General features: G+C 42.6%; 1 protein-coding gene across 2 annotated transcripts in view; it reads left to right on the top strand.

Annotated features, from left to right (window-relative positions):
- SNTB1 (syntrophin beta 1) overlaps positions 1–17,555 on the top strand; it is a 229,969-nt gene that overhangs the window by 94,729 nt on the left and 117,685 nt on the right. For both annotated transcript variants that reach the window (XM_027613914.2, XM_035727201.1), the window contains exon 3: positions 4,216–4,432. In XM_027613914.2, coding sequence (XP_027469715.1) covers positions 4,216–4,432 — 217 coding nt within the window. The remainder of the gene's footprint in view (positions 1–4,215; positions 4,433–17,555) is intronic.

Below are 17,555 nucleotides of genomic sequence, written 5' to 3'. Positions count from 1 at the left end.
TCCAGAAGGAATTTGGATTTGATTTTGCCAGTCCCCTAGAGACTCCTCTAGCTTGGGCCCTCCTTAAACCAGGTGTAAGATTAACACAAGAACTCACGCCACCTACTCACTTCCCTTCGCCCTTTCACAGGCTTACATTTTTTTAAACAGGGCCTTTTTTTGTTTTTAATCATCACACGTGGATAGCATAGTCCTCAGCACATGATGAATAATTGGATTTGGGATGAATGAAGAAACCTTTAAATGACCATCCCTACCTTGTTAACTTATTTTCTCTGTCCTTATTTTCAGTTGGTCAGTTAAAAGGATTACTATTTTGAATATCATTTCCAGGCCTTTCTTCAAGGCATTGTTACGTCTTCTCTCCATAAATTCCCCAAGTTCTGTGCGGCACAGGAAGTGGTTACTTGGTCAGTATTGCTTCTGGCCCAGGACTTGCCATACTCCCCATGCTTCTGCCCATGAGTGGCTCAAACCACACATTTCTGGGACCCTCGCACTTTCCGTGGATATTTTGAGTACCGCTTACGGTACCCAGTGGCTCCGTAATTAGTGGATCTACCTCTGATACCTTTTCTCTTTAGTACACCTGACCTCACTTGCCAGACTTCTCTCTATAGCTAGCCTCCGATTCCCCTCACTCACAGACCAAGACCACAGTGGCTATCAGCTCCGCCTGTGGAATAAAGTCCAAGCCTATTAGCTTGTCATTTTGCCTTTGTTAGCTAGGTGAGGTAGCCACTTGTCATTAAAGAAGGTGATCTCTGGGAAGTCAAACTCCAGCTCCACCGCTCACCAGCCACATAAGCTAAACTTCTGTGCTCATTGTGCCGATGTGTAAAATAATGCTAGTCTGGCAAAGGATAACGTATGTAAAGCTCCTGGTGTCCATCAGAATAAGAATAGCCCTCCAAGCCATTTCTTTTTAGCAGGGTCTGAAAGGAATAGCAACTTACTCTTTCACTGCTTGTACATGCACGGATACTCAAAAAGTGGAAGATCCCTTACCCAGTTTCTTCCTCTGGACCTTAGTTGTCTTATAAATATAGTGGTGCCTTGGGGCGCCTGGGTGGCTCAGTCGTTAAGTGTCTGCCTTCGGCTCAGGTCGTGATCCCAGGGTCCTGGGATCGAGCCTCACATCGGGCTCCCGCCTGCTTCTCCCTCTCCAACTCCCCCTGCTTGTGTGCCCTCTCTCGCTATGTCTCTCTCTGTCAAATAAATAAATAAAATCTTTAAAAAAAAATATGGTGGTGCCTTGAATAGTTATTTTGCAGCTTAAGTGTGGGAAGATATGTAAAGCCCCTGGTTCCATTCATCATTAGGTGTATAATAAATGTTCGTTCTTTATTCCCCTTCAAACCAAGGTCCAACTTTTCTTTCTTAGGGGACTGCAGTGCGATTTGTAAATAAGAGTACATTATATAAAAGAAGGACTGTTGTTCCTATCTCTGCATTTAAAGTCCTGTCTACCTTTTAAGGCCAAGTTCAAATGACACCCACTTCATGAAGCATCTCTGGATTCTCACTTCCACCACACTCATCTCCTACTCCATCTGGAAGAATAATTATACAACCAAAGGGGAACCTTCAAACCATCTCAGCTGATACTAGAATTTCCTGTATATAATAAGTACAAGTCAATAATGTACAAAGCTAAGCAGTGTTCTAGCTTCTACTAAGACATTTTTAGAGATAAAAAAAATTAAGTGTCTTCAAAATAGATCTATTTACTCCAGCTTTGGACAGCTTAAATCTGTCCCCCTAAATTTTCTGCATTTGTCCTGAGGTATATTTGTGTTCCTCTTTAAATATATTGCCCACGAATAAATAATATTCCTTAAAATACACCCGTCCGTGAATGCCCTTTCTTCTCCCATAATGGCAGCTTGTGCTAACAGGTTTGTGGTGACCGTGGAGCTGTTTTCTCCTAATTGCCCTTATATTCAGTTAAAACCCTGAAACCTTTTCAAATATGTGTTGGTACTAAATGACATCTCTGTCTTGAATTAATATGACCTATGGTCGAGTTCCCTAGTATCTGTCCATATTACGTGCATCTTGGTGTGTTTGGCCTTATTAAATTGCTGTGAACCTAACTTGTCCTCATACTCCTAGATTCAGTTTCCTTGTGAGTTCCTCCAACGTACTTTATTCCTGTTACAACACACAGTGCTCTTTGCTTTGTGCCATATTTTATGTATTTGTATGATGTCACCATCTTAGGTGGGGTTCCCAAGAAGCAGAGCCTCTCTCTGGGGCATCAAGAAACAACTCTGTAGCTTCCCAGACTTGCTGGCTTCTATTGGGTCAACAGCTATTTTCTGGAACAGGTGGGCAGCTTAAGAGTTGTTCTCAGCCAGCACACAGCATCTAGGAAATACGTGCTCAGGCTGGTGGAAAGGGTCTGAGGGGACCCAGCAGCATCCATTGGAGTCACCCATCATTTTGGAATTCTTGAGTATGGAAACTACCTATTGCTTATTTTGGTAGTCTCTATAAGCCTGACCCCATGTCTCGTGCCATAAAGGTGCTAGTTTGTGGACTTGAATCACCAAACGTCTGGAGTAAATATCTTCCGATGTGTACCCATTCCAGTCCACTGCCATTTGTAATAACAGATACCAGTAAGGAACTTAGCCCAATTCCCTCCTGCAAAGCAGCACAGAACCAAACTGTGTGAGTGACAGAGAGAAGGATAGGGAAGTTTATATTGCACCTTCCAAGAATCTAGTTGCCCTGTCAATACAAAAGCTGTCTAAGGACGAAATGCTTAAATTCAGAAGAGGCAAATAACTTTTCTTTTAGTTTTTTTTTCTTACTATGTTATGTTAATCACCATGCATTACATCATTAGTTTTTGATGTAGTGTCCATGATTCATTGTTTGCATGTAACGCCCAGTGCTCCACGCAGAACGTGCCCTCTTTAATACCCATCACCAGGCTAACCTACCCTCCCACCCCCCTCCCCTCTAGAACCCTCAGTTTGTTTCCCAGAGTCCATAGTCTTTCATGGTTCGTCTCCCCCTCCGATTTCCCCCCCTTCATTCTTCCCCCTCCTGCTATCTTCTTCTTCTTTTTTTTTTTTTGATTAACGTATAATGTATTATTTCTTTCAGAGGTACAGGTCTGTGATTCAATAGTCTTACACAATTCACAGCGCTCACCATAGCACATGCCCTCCCCAATGTCTGTCACCCAGCCACCCCATCCCTCCCACCCCCCACCACTCCAGCAACCCTCAGTTTAGGCAAGTAACTTCTTAAGACCAAGGAAACATATCAAAGAGCAGACTGAGCTCTGGAACTATTTTTGTTTCTTTTAAATTTTATTCTCATAATAGGCACATATTGGCTAAACATAAAATGGTATAAAAGGGTAATACAGCTTGACTTTCATTTCCACTCCCCAGAGCTAACTGCTGTTAACATTTTCTTATGTTCCTATCCAGAAATATTTGTATATATGCAAGGCTATGTATTTATGATTTAGATACAAAAGATTACAGTATATGTACTTCTCTCTACCATTTTTTAAACTAATAATAGATCTTGTAGGTCTTTCTACATCAAAACATCTGTATCTATCTCATTTTTAAAAATGTGTAGATGTCTTACAATTTATTATTTTTCTGATGGACATTTAGGTTGATCCTAGTTTTCAGCTCTTACAGAAGGTATTTTTGCTCTTACAAATCTTTTTCCATTGCAAAATAAGTATCCTTTTATGTGAGGGTTGTTTTTTTTTCTTTTTGCATATATGTTTTCTTAGCACTATTAACTTGAAAAGCCTGTTCTTCTTACTTCTGAATAAGGACGTAGAGAATATGGCTACCAGATTCCCTGCTTCTGTATCGAACAATTATGTGCCTTTAAGCCTAAGTTATGCTTTCTCCTTCTCTGCCCATTTGTGTTTCAGCCTCTTCGCCAGAATGCAACTTAAAATCAGAAAAGATAAAAGTTGTCATCATTGAAAAAAGTTGAAAGTAATTCTCAATTCAGGTCATTGTAATAGCAAGTTCTAAATACCACTTTGCTATAGAATTTAAATAACAGAAAAACTGTTTTGAGAGGAACAGAAATTGTGACTCTTGTTCAGAATTTAAGAGCGTTGGTATTAAGAGCTCATCTGATGCAAGTTTCGAAAACGCAATCAGACTTTCCAGAAATTCAGCCGCGATGTACTTAAAAGCACTGTTGTTGTCTTTTTCCTTGCAGTGAAGTACATGCGAGAAGCCACACCCTATGTGAAGAAAGGCTCCCCAGTATCAGAGATTGGCTGGGAAACACCTCCGCCAGAATCCCCTCGGTTAGGGGCCGGGTCCTCAGATGCCTTGTCATCACAGCCGTGCTCCTTCCACAGAGATCGGAAGAACATCCCCCTCAAGATGTGCTATGTCACCCGGAGTCTGGCCTCTGCTGACCCTGAGAACAGGTAAAGGCGGCCAGGGACCTCTGGATCTCAGCCACGTGGTGGCCGCTGAGGTTGTGAGGGCCATGCTTATGTTCTCAAAACACTCAGCAGTTTCCAGAGAAAAGCCTGAAAGGGCCCTGCTGAGATAATGTGCATGTTCAAGCCCCGGCCACCTCCCTCCCTCCCTCTCTTCTTCAATTCTTCTTCCTTTCTTTTATCCTAATGACTAATCCGTGCGCTGAGCTTTGGTTCTGGGAAGAGTTGAAGAATTGGATCGTAAGTGTCTTCCCTGCGTCTACCATTGCTAGTGTATGGGACTTTGGGCAAGTTTCACAAACCAAGAAACCTCAGTTTTGTCCTCTGTAAAACGGGAATAATAGAAATAGATACCTCACTGAGCTGGAAATCCATGTGAAGTGCTTAGTACAGGAGAACCTTCATGAATATAAGGTATCATAATATTTGTTATTAATGTTAGGTAGTAGTAAGCACATCAGCCCCCCTGGACCTCGGTGCCCTCAACTGTGTACTTGGAAGTTTCCACAAGAGGATCCTTACTGCAGTTTTCTGCTCTAAGCCTGTCTTTATGCTTAAGAGAGAAAAAGGAGTGGCTTTGATCCAACCCTGGAGTGCTATTTCTCGAAGTCTGTACATGATTTCTCTTGCCACGGGAGATATCACCCAGTCTGTGGTGATTATAAAAAGTTTAGCAAGACAAGCAAATATCTGGGGTCCCTGTTCCCCCAGATATCTTACTTTAACTCATCCGAACAGAAAACGTCTATTTGGGAGGAAAATAAGAGATGTGGAGGAGAGGGAGAGGAATTGAGCCAGCAAATGGGGAATCTTGGTGATCTTGGCAGCCACATTCAGATGCTAAAAATAGGGACAGCTCTGCTGGCCCTTATTTGTAATATGTGTGGGACAGGGGCAGCCCACCCGAGTAGGATGTATTTGGCTACGTTCTGAGTTGCTGATGGGGAAAAGCCAAAGGGAATAGGGACAGGGAGGAAGTTGCCTCCTTGGCTCAGAGCTCAAAGCTTTTTTCGTTCTTTTCCTAATAAGCTTGCTCGAAGGAAGCCACTAGCCTGGCTGACTCCAGCAGCTGCAGGATGTAGCCTGCTCCCCTCCCACACCAGTACGTCTGCCCAGGGCTCAGAGCTGTGGTTGCAGGAGAGAGAGAGGACCATCAGCCAGGGAGGAATCGGAGCAGGCCGACTGAGCAGGCATGAGCCACTCCAACCTGTTCTCTGCTTTGTCCCGCTCGATTTCTGCTGATTTCCTGGGCCCGCAGTTGATGTTCTGGTTACTCTGGGCCTGATCTTTCCCGGTCTCTAGGCTACCCAGTCAGACAGGTCCTTTCTTCCAAGAGTCTGATGTCTAAGGTGTTAGATCTGGTGAATTCCTAATTTATCAAGTGCCCATCTCGTGCTGGGCATTATGCTAATTACTTCAGACCAGAGACTGCCGACAGGTGTGCCCAGCCCGCAGATATGGTGTGTCTGGTGTTTGAAAGAAATTGGCATTACTTACCACATTGAATCATTGGGAAATTTCACATTAGAAAGCCAGATTTCAGCTTTTCTAGAACAGTGGAAAGATCTGGTGAGATTATTTGGCCCGTGTTGCTGCAGGCAGGTTTCCAATTTGCAGGAGCCCAGTAGAGGCTTCTCCTCGTACAAGGGAATGGACTCTCCTCGTCACTCCTATTGCCATACCCTTGGGGGTTCCTATTAGCTACTTGCCTGGTCCTTCACATTTCCTGCCCCGTCCTTGAATCTGTGACCCTGCTTGGTCCTCTTAACAGCCCTCTGAGTTTTGCTTTGTCTCCATTCTGTAGATAAAAAATGGAGGCTCAGCTCTTATATAAGTTCCAAACATCATAGAGCTAATATATGGTTTTGCTGGGTTTCAAATGCAGGCCTATAGTGTGGGTGACAGTGTCAGTTCACCAATACCAGAAAAAGGCAGAGCCTAGAAAATGTGGAGTATTGTAGAAGAGATTCATGCCTGGGGAGAGAGTTTAAGTCAGTGATTTCTAGGCTTCTTTCCAGCTGTGGACTATATGTTACAACTCCCTCCTGAGGCACCGCATTCTGTTTTAAAGAATATTTTGGGAGACATCAGGCCTTGGTTCAAACATTGGGGACTCCATCCGTCAAGCCAGAAGAGGGAATGCATTTGTAAACTTTCATATCCGTGGTCTTCAAGTCCACTACTGGTGAGGTGGTGCGGAGGAGCCTGTCCTGCCAGGAGGTGAGAACCACAGGGGGGAACTGAAAATGGGACTCCAGCTAAGCCAGAGGGTCTGGGGGGGACTTAAGTCCAGACAGACCCAGAACTGCGGCCAAGGAGATTGACCTCTGACGATGTACACGTATATCAAATCACCATGCTATACGCTTTAAAAATCTTAAAATTTTGTGAATTGTACCTCAGTAAAGCTGGGGGGAAAAAAAAAAGGTCATGGTTTTAGGTGAGTCTTGACCCTGGTTGAGGAAGAAAAGAAAAGGAAAAAGGAAACAAATATTTTACAGAACTCTGGTAACATGCTAGGCAGAGTACAATGTACCAGTCAGAGAGGTGGACTCTGCCAAACCCAACTCGGTGCTGGACCCAAGACACACCTAACGCAAAGGGATTTTAAAAGGCAGAAACCAAAGAGATGGGCAAAGCGTACGAGGCAAATGCAGACTAACAACACTGACAAAAGCTACCAGTTTTGAGCTTGCTATACGATAAGGTAAAATGCAGACTGAAAGCACAAAACAGGACAAAGGACCGGTTGCCGCTAAAGGCCAGAGTGCACAAGGAACATTCACCACTTGTGAATGAGCACCCAATAACACAGCAGCGGCCTTTATAGTGGAAACTCTAGGAGATGCAAGACAAAACAGAAATGTACTAATAGTAGGCATTTCAACATACTCTCCATCCAAGTGGACAAAAGGTCAGTAAAGATATAAAAGACCCAAACAGCATAATTAATAAGGGAGATCGGGATACATCACAAACTTTGTACACTGATAATAAAGAATATATTTTCCTTTCAAATCCAGGCAGAACATTGACAAAATTAACTATAGATTAGCTCACCAAAAATGCAATAAATTTCCCGAGGTTGGAATACCACAAACAGCATTCTCTGATGATAGTGGAATCAAAGTAGAAAATTATTTGCCACACTGAAGCACAATAAGCCCTTCTCCTTGGATTTTTAAAATCTCTGTGAAATATCTCTTAGGTCAAAGGGGCAATAGAAACTGAAATTGTAGTATTTCTTAAAATATGAAAATAATGCGTATGTTAAACATGAAAGAGAAAGAAGGAGAAAGGGAGAGTCGACTCTGCAGTCAGCTAGATCCATGATAGAATCTGGGTTCTGCCACTTATGCGTGAATTTAAGCAAGTATCTCATTCGATCTAAATAACGACCCTGGTCGTAGGTACTCTAAGCTTCTATTGTATAGACAAGGAAATTTAGTTCAGAAAGGAGAGTGGAAACAAACAGTAGATCTGGGGTTCCAGCAGGAAGCCCAGTTTCTTAATCATGATACCCAAGTTCCTGTGACTGTAGCACCTGGTGGAACAGCCCACCTAAACCATAGGGACAATGGCCAGGACTTCATGGGCTCTTGGATGCTAAAACTTGAGTAGCGATGACAAACGCCCCCTCATCTTGGGGCTCATCCCCTCAGTTGGTGACACACAGCTAGCTACTTAAGAGTTTGCATTAAAAACTCTAATGTTCAGTTTCTCAAATAGAAACCTCCATAGAATAGCAGGCAGGATTGCGGCTCTTTCTTTGGAAAAGGTCACCGAGCAGGCACTACATCCTCAAGAATATGTCACTTCATAAATATCTAAATACCTCATTGTTCATATTCAGCTCTTCGCTGCTCTGGTCCAGGGCTATATCCCCCGTTCTCCAGACTCTTTGGACATATTCCCTACCAGGTGCTTCATTTCTGGCTTGCCCCTTCCCCATCCTCCACCATCTACCCTACACCCAGCTAGCCAAGGGAGTGTTTCACACTCAGGATTTATCCATTTGCTCAAGATGGCACCCTGTCCCCTTCACTAATCTCAGAACTCCCCAGTATTACATAAAAACCTTATGAGGTTCTGGGTCTTCCCTAAGTGTCCAGTTCCTCCCATCTCATCATTTATGCCCCAGCCACCCTTAAATAATTCACTCACCTGACAATTTCCTTGGTCGCCTATTAAAAATCAGCATAAGTGAGGCACTGGTCCCACTATACCTAGTGTGTAGATCTGGCCATCATGGCACCCTTTATAAGGACTTGAGATTTTTTTCTTATGTGCCTACCTAGATCTTAAAGTCATTAAGACCCTTGAGGTCTGGAACACCCATGTTATCATTTTAAAATGATACAAAGCAGGCATTCAAAAATATATGATATGTTAATGATACATGGCATATTCGTCTGTCCGTTTTTGGTATTCTTACCTTCTCAAAGTTTAAAAGAAAAAAAAAAAACTTCCACTAAATAACCTTGGGAGTAAAAGAACAAATAAAAACACAGTTCTATCCTGCCAGGCTCAGCAAACTTAAATAACCCAGAACAACCCATTAGTGAATTTTGTTCAAAGTAACAAAACCAATATGGACTTTCAAGGCAGCCTAAGCAGTGTATTCTCTCCATGTGAGAAATTAAATTGTCACCAAAGGTATCAATACAAGAGATGCTAACAGACCTGAAGAAGTGTATTTTAGACAGGGAAACTGGAAGCCACTCCTTCTGGGATCAGGAGAGCCTTGCTAAGGTGGCCATAATGGTAATTACTACTTTACTGAGACCCCCATCTCCTTTGGGCTGTACCTAAATGGGCAGGGCTCCCCCAAATAGATGCCCCCCGTTCTGTTCACCCAGTCTTATTCCTGATGGGGATCAGAACATCGGACTTCAAATTAAATCACTTTCTAGTCTTGGCTCCTCAACATTGCTCCCATATGACTCCGTTCCGGGTTTTAGATGATCCCAGGTACTTCAGTTACACGTTTGTAAACACATGGTCTTTTGGCAACCACCAGAAAAGAGTAATCATTTTACTAGTTTAGCCTTATTTCCTCCTTTTCCCAGTGTTTGGGGGCACACTGTTGTCTCCCTCACCCAAAGCTTATGTAGAGTTTTCAACCATATTCTTTGAACTTGGAACACTATTGAAAAGGCCCCTCTATTAGTTCATCCGGAATGAAGATTCACACAGTTCTTCTGTCCATCTTCTCTCCACCGTAAATCCTTGCTTGTGAAGTGCTTCTCCTTTTAAGAGGCTCACAAGATGTCTACTTTCTTGGTTCTGTTTTCTTCAATCTTAGTTGGACACACTGTGGTGGCCTCATAACTGAAAGTATCGCCAGCCACACCATAATTGACACTGCATTTTGGAAACAAAGGGAAAATGTAAAATCAATTTACATTGGCACTGTAGTCAGTGGACACAGTTTCAGTGTCTAAAACAAGAGGCCCAAATTAACTGCCCACTAATACTGGTGGAATTGAGGTTAGAAGATAGGAGTTTGAATCCCAGTTCTGTCACTTAGTCCCTTTCACTTTAAATGAATTACCAAATTCATCTATCTATGATAGCTTCCTTATCTATACAATGTGCTTACTAACCCTGACCACATTTAACTGTTGTGATGGTTTGGTGCCAGTGTAGACATCCCTAATTCCTGGCAGCATAATTGTGCCATAAATGCAACTTTCAATCAAAATACCCTCAGTCCTGGGTACAAGGGGAGGGGGGAGGTTTTTTTGTTTGTTTGTTTGTTTTCCCCAGCAGAAAGAAGTTTCCGGGTCATCTCCCCAAGCTGTTGAGCAGAGATTATTTTGTAAGACATTCTTTCACAGAGGTTTTTATCCTTTTGGGATTTCTGTCTCTCTGCAGGAAACTCGTTCTAGTTTCCCAAGTCATGGGCTTACAGATCCTTAACGATCATGTATGTATTGAACTCCAAGTCCTCAGCCCACCCCCCCACTACCAACCCACTACCTGCCATGACCCCACTCCACTCCGCGTTCCAGGGATCAGCTTGAATAATACTCACCACCCTTGTTTTCAGTGCCTTCCCACCCATTTACCCCCCCTTTTTTGGGCACCTGGGAGTTTTCTTTTTTGCAGCTTAGCAGTACATTAAAGCCCAAACAAGCAACCTTTTCTTACTACATCTGATCTAGTATATCCAGGTGTTCATACCAGAAGGGTTTCTGAATTTGTAGACCACCATAGACTTGGAAGCCTCCTCACATAGCTAGTTTAGTATAAAACTAAAATCAAACAAACAGAAAAAGTGAATATTATCTTTTGGATGATCTACCACTTTCATTTGAAAGTGCGGACTTCCCTCTACCACCAGAAGCACCATTTTGGTCATGCTTATTCATCTGTCTGTATCTGTCTGTTACCTCTGTCCCTCTATCTGTCTGTCTATTGCCTCTATCTACTATAGCCTCTATCACATATCTATTATCTTTCTCTTCTTGCTTCTTACCTAGACATCCCCTAGTGAAATATTCTTCTTACTATAGAAGGATATGCATAAAAAGAGAGATGATCTTGGTGTTTGATTCAACAGCACTCACGTTCTGCTTTTAAGAAATACAGGAAGTGAAATACATAGTAACAAGTTCAACAATTTGTTTAAAAGTGGTTGGGAAAGGAAAGTTCAGAGAGGTTGGGCTGAATTAGTCAAAAATCTGAAGAAGGAAATAAAGCCCTAAATAGCTGTTCTTTTTTAAGTGTACATAGTTAGGCAAAGTAAGGGGGCATGGCTTTAGCATTCATTTTTTTTTTTTTTAAGATTTTATTTATTTATTTGAGAGAATGAGAGATAGAGAGCATGAGAGGGAAGAGGGTCAGAGGGAGAAGCAAACTCCCCGCTGAGGAGGGAGCCCGATGTGGGACTCGATTCTGGGACTCCAGGATCATGACCTGAGCCGAAGGCAGTCGCTTAACCAATTGAGCCACCCAGGCGCCCATGGCTTTAGCATTTGTAACAGACCTAAGAAAATAGATAAGATACTCCTCTTCAAAAGTTATTTTAAATGAGGGCGCCTGGGTGGCCCAGATGGTTAAGTGTCTGCCTTCGGCTCAGGTCATGATCCTAGAGTCCTGGGATCGAGTCCCGCATCAGGCTCCCTGCTCTGTGGTGAGCCTGCTTCTCACTCTCCCTCTGCTTCTGCCTCTGCCTCTCTCTCTCTCTCTCTCTCTCCCTCTCTCTGACTCTCGTGAATAAATAAATAAAACATTTAAGAAAAAAAAAGTTAAATGAAAGTTTAAATGTTATTAAAACAATAAAGACAGGTTAAAAATCAAATAGATCTAAAAGATTTATTATTAAAAAGCAGTGGGTATTTATCATTCATTTTGAAACCTATTTGTAAACTAATTGAGAGACTCATATCTGAGACCTCGAGAATGTTCTCATATTATGTATTTGGCAATGTCCTCCTCTGTTTTCTTTGTTCTCTTTCTCTCTCTGCATCCCCTCTTGGAAAGATGACCTCCTGGGTTGATTTTCTAAGTCTGTTTCTTTCTCTCTTACTTCTGTCACATTTTTTTTCTTACTTTATTTTTGTGACCCTTCTCGTGAATATAGCGTGTTTAAATTTCAGCTATTTTAGCTCTTTTTGTTCTCTGAATGTTCCTTTTTAATGGAATTTTGTTGTTTTCTGGATACTGTATTTTCCTCTTAATTCTTGGAGACTATTAATTAGTTTTGTTTTCTTTGTACTCTTTGTCTCTCCTATTATTATTATTATTATTTTGTCTGTTTGTCTGGATCTTCATCTGACTTGCTGGAGTTTTCCTCAAATGTTTGGTGATCCTTTGCTAGCTGCTCATTTTTTACACTGAAGGATGAAAAAGCCTATTGGAGCCTGTGTGTGGGGAGAGGGGTTATCAGTTGGTGGGAATTCAGATACAGTTACTGTTTGGCAAGTCAGCCTTACCAAGAGACCTCTTCCAATTCTGCAAATGTTGGTGTTTGGAACTTTTGTCTGGGTCCATTTAGTTACTTAGGAAAATTATCCAGTCTTTGGGTGTGGTTGGCGGGAGAACACCTGGTTGAAAGCTTTATGAGAGTCCCACCACTCAGCTTGCAAAGCTCACATAGGATCCTGTTTCCAGCCCTGAATCACCCTTAACTCTCTCTCGGGAGGTTCCAAGCCCCTGCAGGTGTACAGAGCCAAGGAGCTCACACTTCTCTGGAATTCTAGAGAGAATACAAGCCCTTCAGGTTGTAACGTTCTTGGCTCCTTCTCTACTTTGCAGTCGATCACTGGGCTGTCTGTCCTCACTGTCTGATCCATTGCTGTCTGTCCTCCAGACACTTATTGAGCGCTCATTCTCTGGTGGGCTTATACATATTTTACTGGGATCTTTTAAGGGAGAGGAGATGAACACAAATGGCCAAGCCACTATGTTTCCCCCCAAAAGAACCCTAGCATAATTTGCATCTTTGTATACAACAGAGTGCACAAAAGGTTCATTTTAATGAGCTTAAAAAACATTTTCATAGCCTTATTATTTTTAAGAAAATTTGTTCCTTCCATAGATAAACTTAAGTATTCATCCTAATTATCATACATTTTTAATCAGTGGGAGATGAATAAGTAAGGTTTCCCTGGCAATGCTAAGCTAGTGAAAAGGGGCATTTAACTATTTTTGGATAGCCTTGAGAAAAAGAGTTGAGGAGAATGCTCACCAAGCATGGTTCTGTGATTTCATCAATACCCAATAAGATGAGTTCATTTTAGTTCATTCCGTGACTCTAAGCACCATTCCAGGAAAATCTCAGTTTTCCCTCTTCTAAGAGCATTTCAAGAGGTTGAACTTGACCATCTGGGTGCTGAGAGACTTTTGCTAATGTTTATTCTCAGTATTTAGGTCTTGATCCTTTGCTCTCGATACATTAATTGAACTCCATTTGGTTTGCAAAAAGCTGCCCCAGGATTTTCCAGCTGAGATAATGAAGCCTCTGAAAATAACCCAGTGCTATAATGCAGGCATCCTCTATTCAAGCAGGTTATCACCTACTGTGGGATGGGTAGAAGGAAGAGAGAGGGGGATCCACAGAGCAGGCCCTGCCCTCCTTCCTCAACTCATGCATGGAATTTTACTTGCCTCAGGGTGGGTGGTTTGGGGGCACAGAGAGCTACAGATACATTTAGACAATACCTCCATAGGCATACAGGTCTTGTGTCTGTTGACAGGTACCTTCTTTGTTCCTAAACAATACTAGGATAGGAATTTTCACATTGCTGGTCCAACCAACCTGGTTGAGATTTCTTTCATTTTCTTAAATTTCAACGTTTTGGACAGTCTTGACCGTTCAGGTTTTTGGCTAGGTCCTGAGCCACCACAGTGGCAGAGTTCTTGCCCTGACCCAGCTTACTGTCAGGGAGGGAATGTGGGCAAGCAAGCTGGCAGTTATAGAATAGTACTTGAAAAGGTGATGCAGGAGGAAAGGATGCTCTGAATGCTCCTTCATGGGAGCACTGCCTAATCCAAAGTTCTGTTTCTGGAAGGGGGTGGAGGGTGGGGGCAATGGGGAATGACTATTTGTGCCGAGATGCAAATAATAAAAATAGAAGTTAGCCAGGTCCAAGGTTGGGGAAGGCAGACAGAAAGGGTATTCTTGACAACAGAGATAGTATAGGTCTAGGCACCAAGGCAAGAAAACACATTGCTCTGTTAAAGAACTAGAAGTTCGGCCTCTTTGGCGCACCCCATGAGAGGAGTGTCAAGAGTCTGCAGAGACGGTCGCGATCAGAGCTAAGCGACTTCATGTTGGGACTTTATCTGAGGTGGAATCTGCGGTGGAAGAATGACGTCACCAAGATCCTTCTGGCTTCACAGTCAGGTGGGGACCCAAGGGGCCAGACTGGAGGCTGGGGGAGCAGTCAGAGGGTTATTGCAGAAATGGAGGTGAGAAATCATCCTGGCCTCTACTAGAATAGAACAGGAACCCTAAAGAGAAGTTGGATGAATTGGAGAGATTTTAAGGACCAGAATCTGCAGGAGCTCCTGATACAATGGGCTTGGAGGCATGAGGCAAAAGAAGGAGTCCAGAACTAGTTTTGCTCTGTCAGCCATGGACATAGAGCCACGGTCTAGTCAATCCCTGAGCCCTATTGCTAGGTGCTTACACTGGCGCTCGGTGAGTGGGACCGAGGACAGCCATGTTTTGGTGGAGGGTGGGGGTCGCTAGAAGCATAGGACAAGTTTGGGCCTTTGGAGATACTGCCTTGATTGTGCATCAGACTCTGTCTTTTGACAGTCTCATGTCCCTTCCTGGATTCTCAGGTACTGTGAGAGGAGCAGTATGTCCTGCATTTCTTCTGTATTTGCCCTCACTCTTAGAACTGCATGTAGAAATCACTCAGTAAATACAGAATGGCAAATGCAGTGATGTTGGTCAGCGTTGCTGGTGTCACTCCTGAAGGGTTAACTGAAGAGTGTTTAATGAAGGGACCATTTCCAGAAGGGCAGGTTGTGTGAGCAGAACCAAGGACAAATGGAGAGGCACCCAGGGCCCAGTCACTTTGGGAAGCTGCTCCTACCCCGGGGACGGAGGAGCAAAGAGAGAAAGTTACTGCAGCCTGGTGAGGTCTGGAGCCCTGGGAGATACCGAGGCCCAGGGAGGGTTCGGGGCATGGCAGTATCCCTAACCTTCTTCCCTCCTGCCCTAGGATCTCCTGTTGGTGCTTCTGATTGGCTGCACACAACCGGACGCCAGAGTCTAGGGAGCCTGAGTGACATGCTTAGTAGAGTTGTACTCTTAGAGCACAGAGCAAGGCAAAGAAGAACAAATCTGGAGGAGGCAAAAACAGAAAAAAAATAAAATCACGAGAAAGAAGTGCATTTATATTCTGTCTTTTTGAAAACGGGTCTGATGTATATGCAACAAGTGATAACTAGTTATGAGAAAAAGGTGGTTAACTCGAACACTTCATTTCCTGACCTTGTTGGATAAAAACATCTTGGACAGCCCCAAATCCATATTTACAAGGTCCTGCTTCATAAAAGGTGTTATGCCCCTTCTAGAGTTTTGGTTAAGAATCCTTTTTTTTTTTTTTTTTAATTTTTATTTATTTAAGAGAGAGTGCATGCATCAGCAGGGGTGGGGGAGTGGAAGGGCAGAGGGAGAGGGAGAAGCAGACTCCCCACTGAGCAGGGAGCCCAACACGGGGATCAATCCCTGGATCCTGGGATCGTGACCCGAGCCGAAGGCAGATGCTTAATGACTGAGCCACTCAGACGCCCCAAAACTGCAAAATCCTTTTAATGTTAATTTTTCTCTCACCTAAAATGCCAGATCATTGACCCTGAATAGACACACTTGCAATTGGAGTGTGGTGCCTTTTCTTTCCCTTAGAATAAAACCCTCTCCTCCACCTCTGTTACGAAACACACAGTAAAGGCCAAGTAGTGCAATTTGTTTTCGTTTCCTGTGCTATTAAATATTCAGGCAATCAGAAGATGTTTCCTCATGTTACCTGGAAACAAAACACTAGATCCAGAAGTTAGAATTCTTGGAGCTGGTTTCTCAAGCTCTCTGGTAATATTTTTTTGTGGGAGGTGTTATGCAATCTTGAAAAGATGGTTGACTTTCAAGCCAGGCCAATCCATGTTTCATTGCTAGCTCTTCTCCTAATTATCTGCATGTGACTTTGGTCAATTTATGTATCTTCTTTGAATTTTTTAAATACATAAAATTAGGGAGATAGTGTTTCTATGTATGTACCATCTTAATGGATTAAATAAGTTGGGACGTGCCTAATGTCCTACACCAAAGTAGGCACTTAGCAAATGCAACCTCTTCCCATTTTTTTTCTATTCTAGAAATATCCATTCCTCAGGAGATCACCAAAGGATTCTTTCAGTGGCATGAAGATGCGTTAAGAATTTTTTTAGTTGGTTTTATTAAGTGCTGGGAAAGCCCTGGGTAAAATATTGAGTTGAAAAGTATACAACAGCTGTTTGGACAGGTGAAAACCACACTTTGATTTTATATGTTTCTCTCTGATGCCACAGCTGTAGGAGTTGGCAGCTTGAAGAAGAGGGTCAATTTGCAAATAGTATCTTTAGATTAATTTCTCCGGGAAAGACAGAGACAGGGCTTGAATCACTAAGAAGGGGTGGAATTTTACCACGGCCACACAGTTTTATAGAAATATTCCAGTAAGCCTTGATGGCAGAATTCACCAGCCTGCTGTCAGATATGCAGAGAAGGAGAGTGACAGATAAAACAGCATGCATGAGCTAGCGTAGGAATTTGAAGCAACATATTTCTGCTGACGCCATAGTCCTCCCAGGATCCTATTGACTTCACTTGATACTAGGCTTCCAGGCTTCACAAGTCTATTATCATTAGGTATGTGCACAGAGTCATAATAGTGCTGGTCGGGTTTCGGTCATTTTTTTTTTTTTCTAGTTCTACAGATCTTTCTACTGTGTTCCATCCATCTTTTCTTTCTTAATTCTTCATAAAATGAGAAGTACACCATTTTGAGGCAGATGCTTACAGCTTTTGAGGTCTTAGAAGAGAGAGAAGACCTAACTAGTAATACCAGCATTGAGCTAAGTGAACTAACCAAACCGTTTATAAACCAGTATTTAGAGCAGCTGAGAACTAATGAACTGTAGCTCTCTTCGAAGTCTGCGTGTTGCAGTGGAAAGAGCTCATGGCTTTGAAAACTGACAGACCTAGGTTTAAATCCTAGCTCTTTGTGATCTTGGACACCTAATTTTACCCCTCTAAGCCCCAGTTAATCTGTCTGTAAATAATAAAATAATGAAAGCATAATAAGAGCCACTTTTCAGAATTTTTACACAGATAAAATGCCTCTCAAGATGAAGGGTGTATACCGTCTTGGATAAGGTTGGCTATATCGTGAAGTATATAAAGCCACTGAATGAAAAGGTGTACTTCCAGGAATGTGAATTCTGCTGTGAATTTTGGGAGAACAGAATTTTTTATAGAGTTCATTCACATGCATTTAAAAGCTATAACGTGAGATTTAAAACAAATTTATGCTTGCAGTTATTTTCGCTCAAACCTAGATTCCCTAAAAGTACAAGGTCACTTGTTTCAACAATTAAGAGTTCTCAGAAA

Source organism: Zalophus californianus, chromosome 4 (genome assembly GCF_009762305.2).
Source record: "Zalophus californianus isolate mZalCal1 chromosome 4, mZalCal1.pri.v2, whole genome shotgun sequence".
NCBI lineage: Eukaryota > Metazoa > Chordata > Mammalia > Carnivora > Otariidae > Zalophus > Zalophus californianus.
This window is presented reverse-complemented; position numbering and strand designations above follow the sequence as displayed.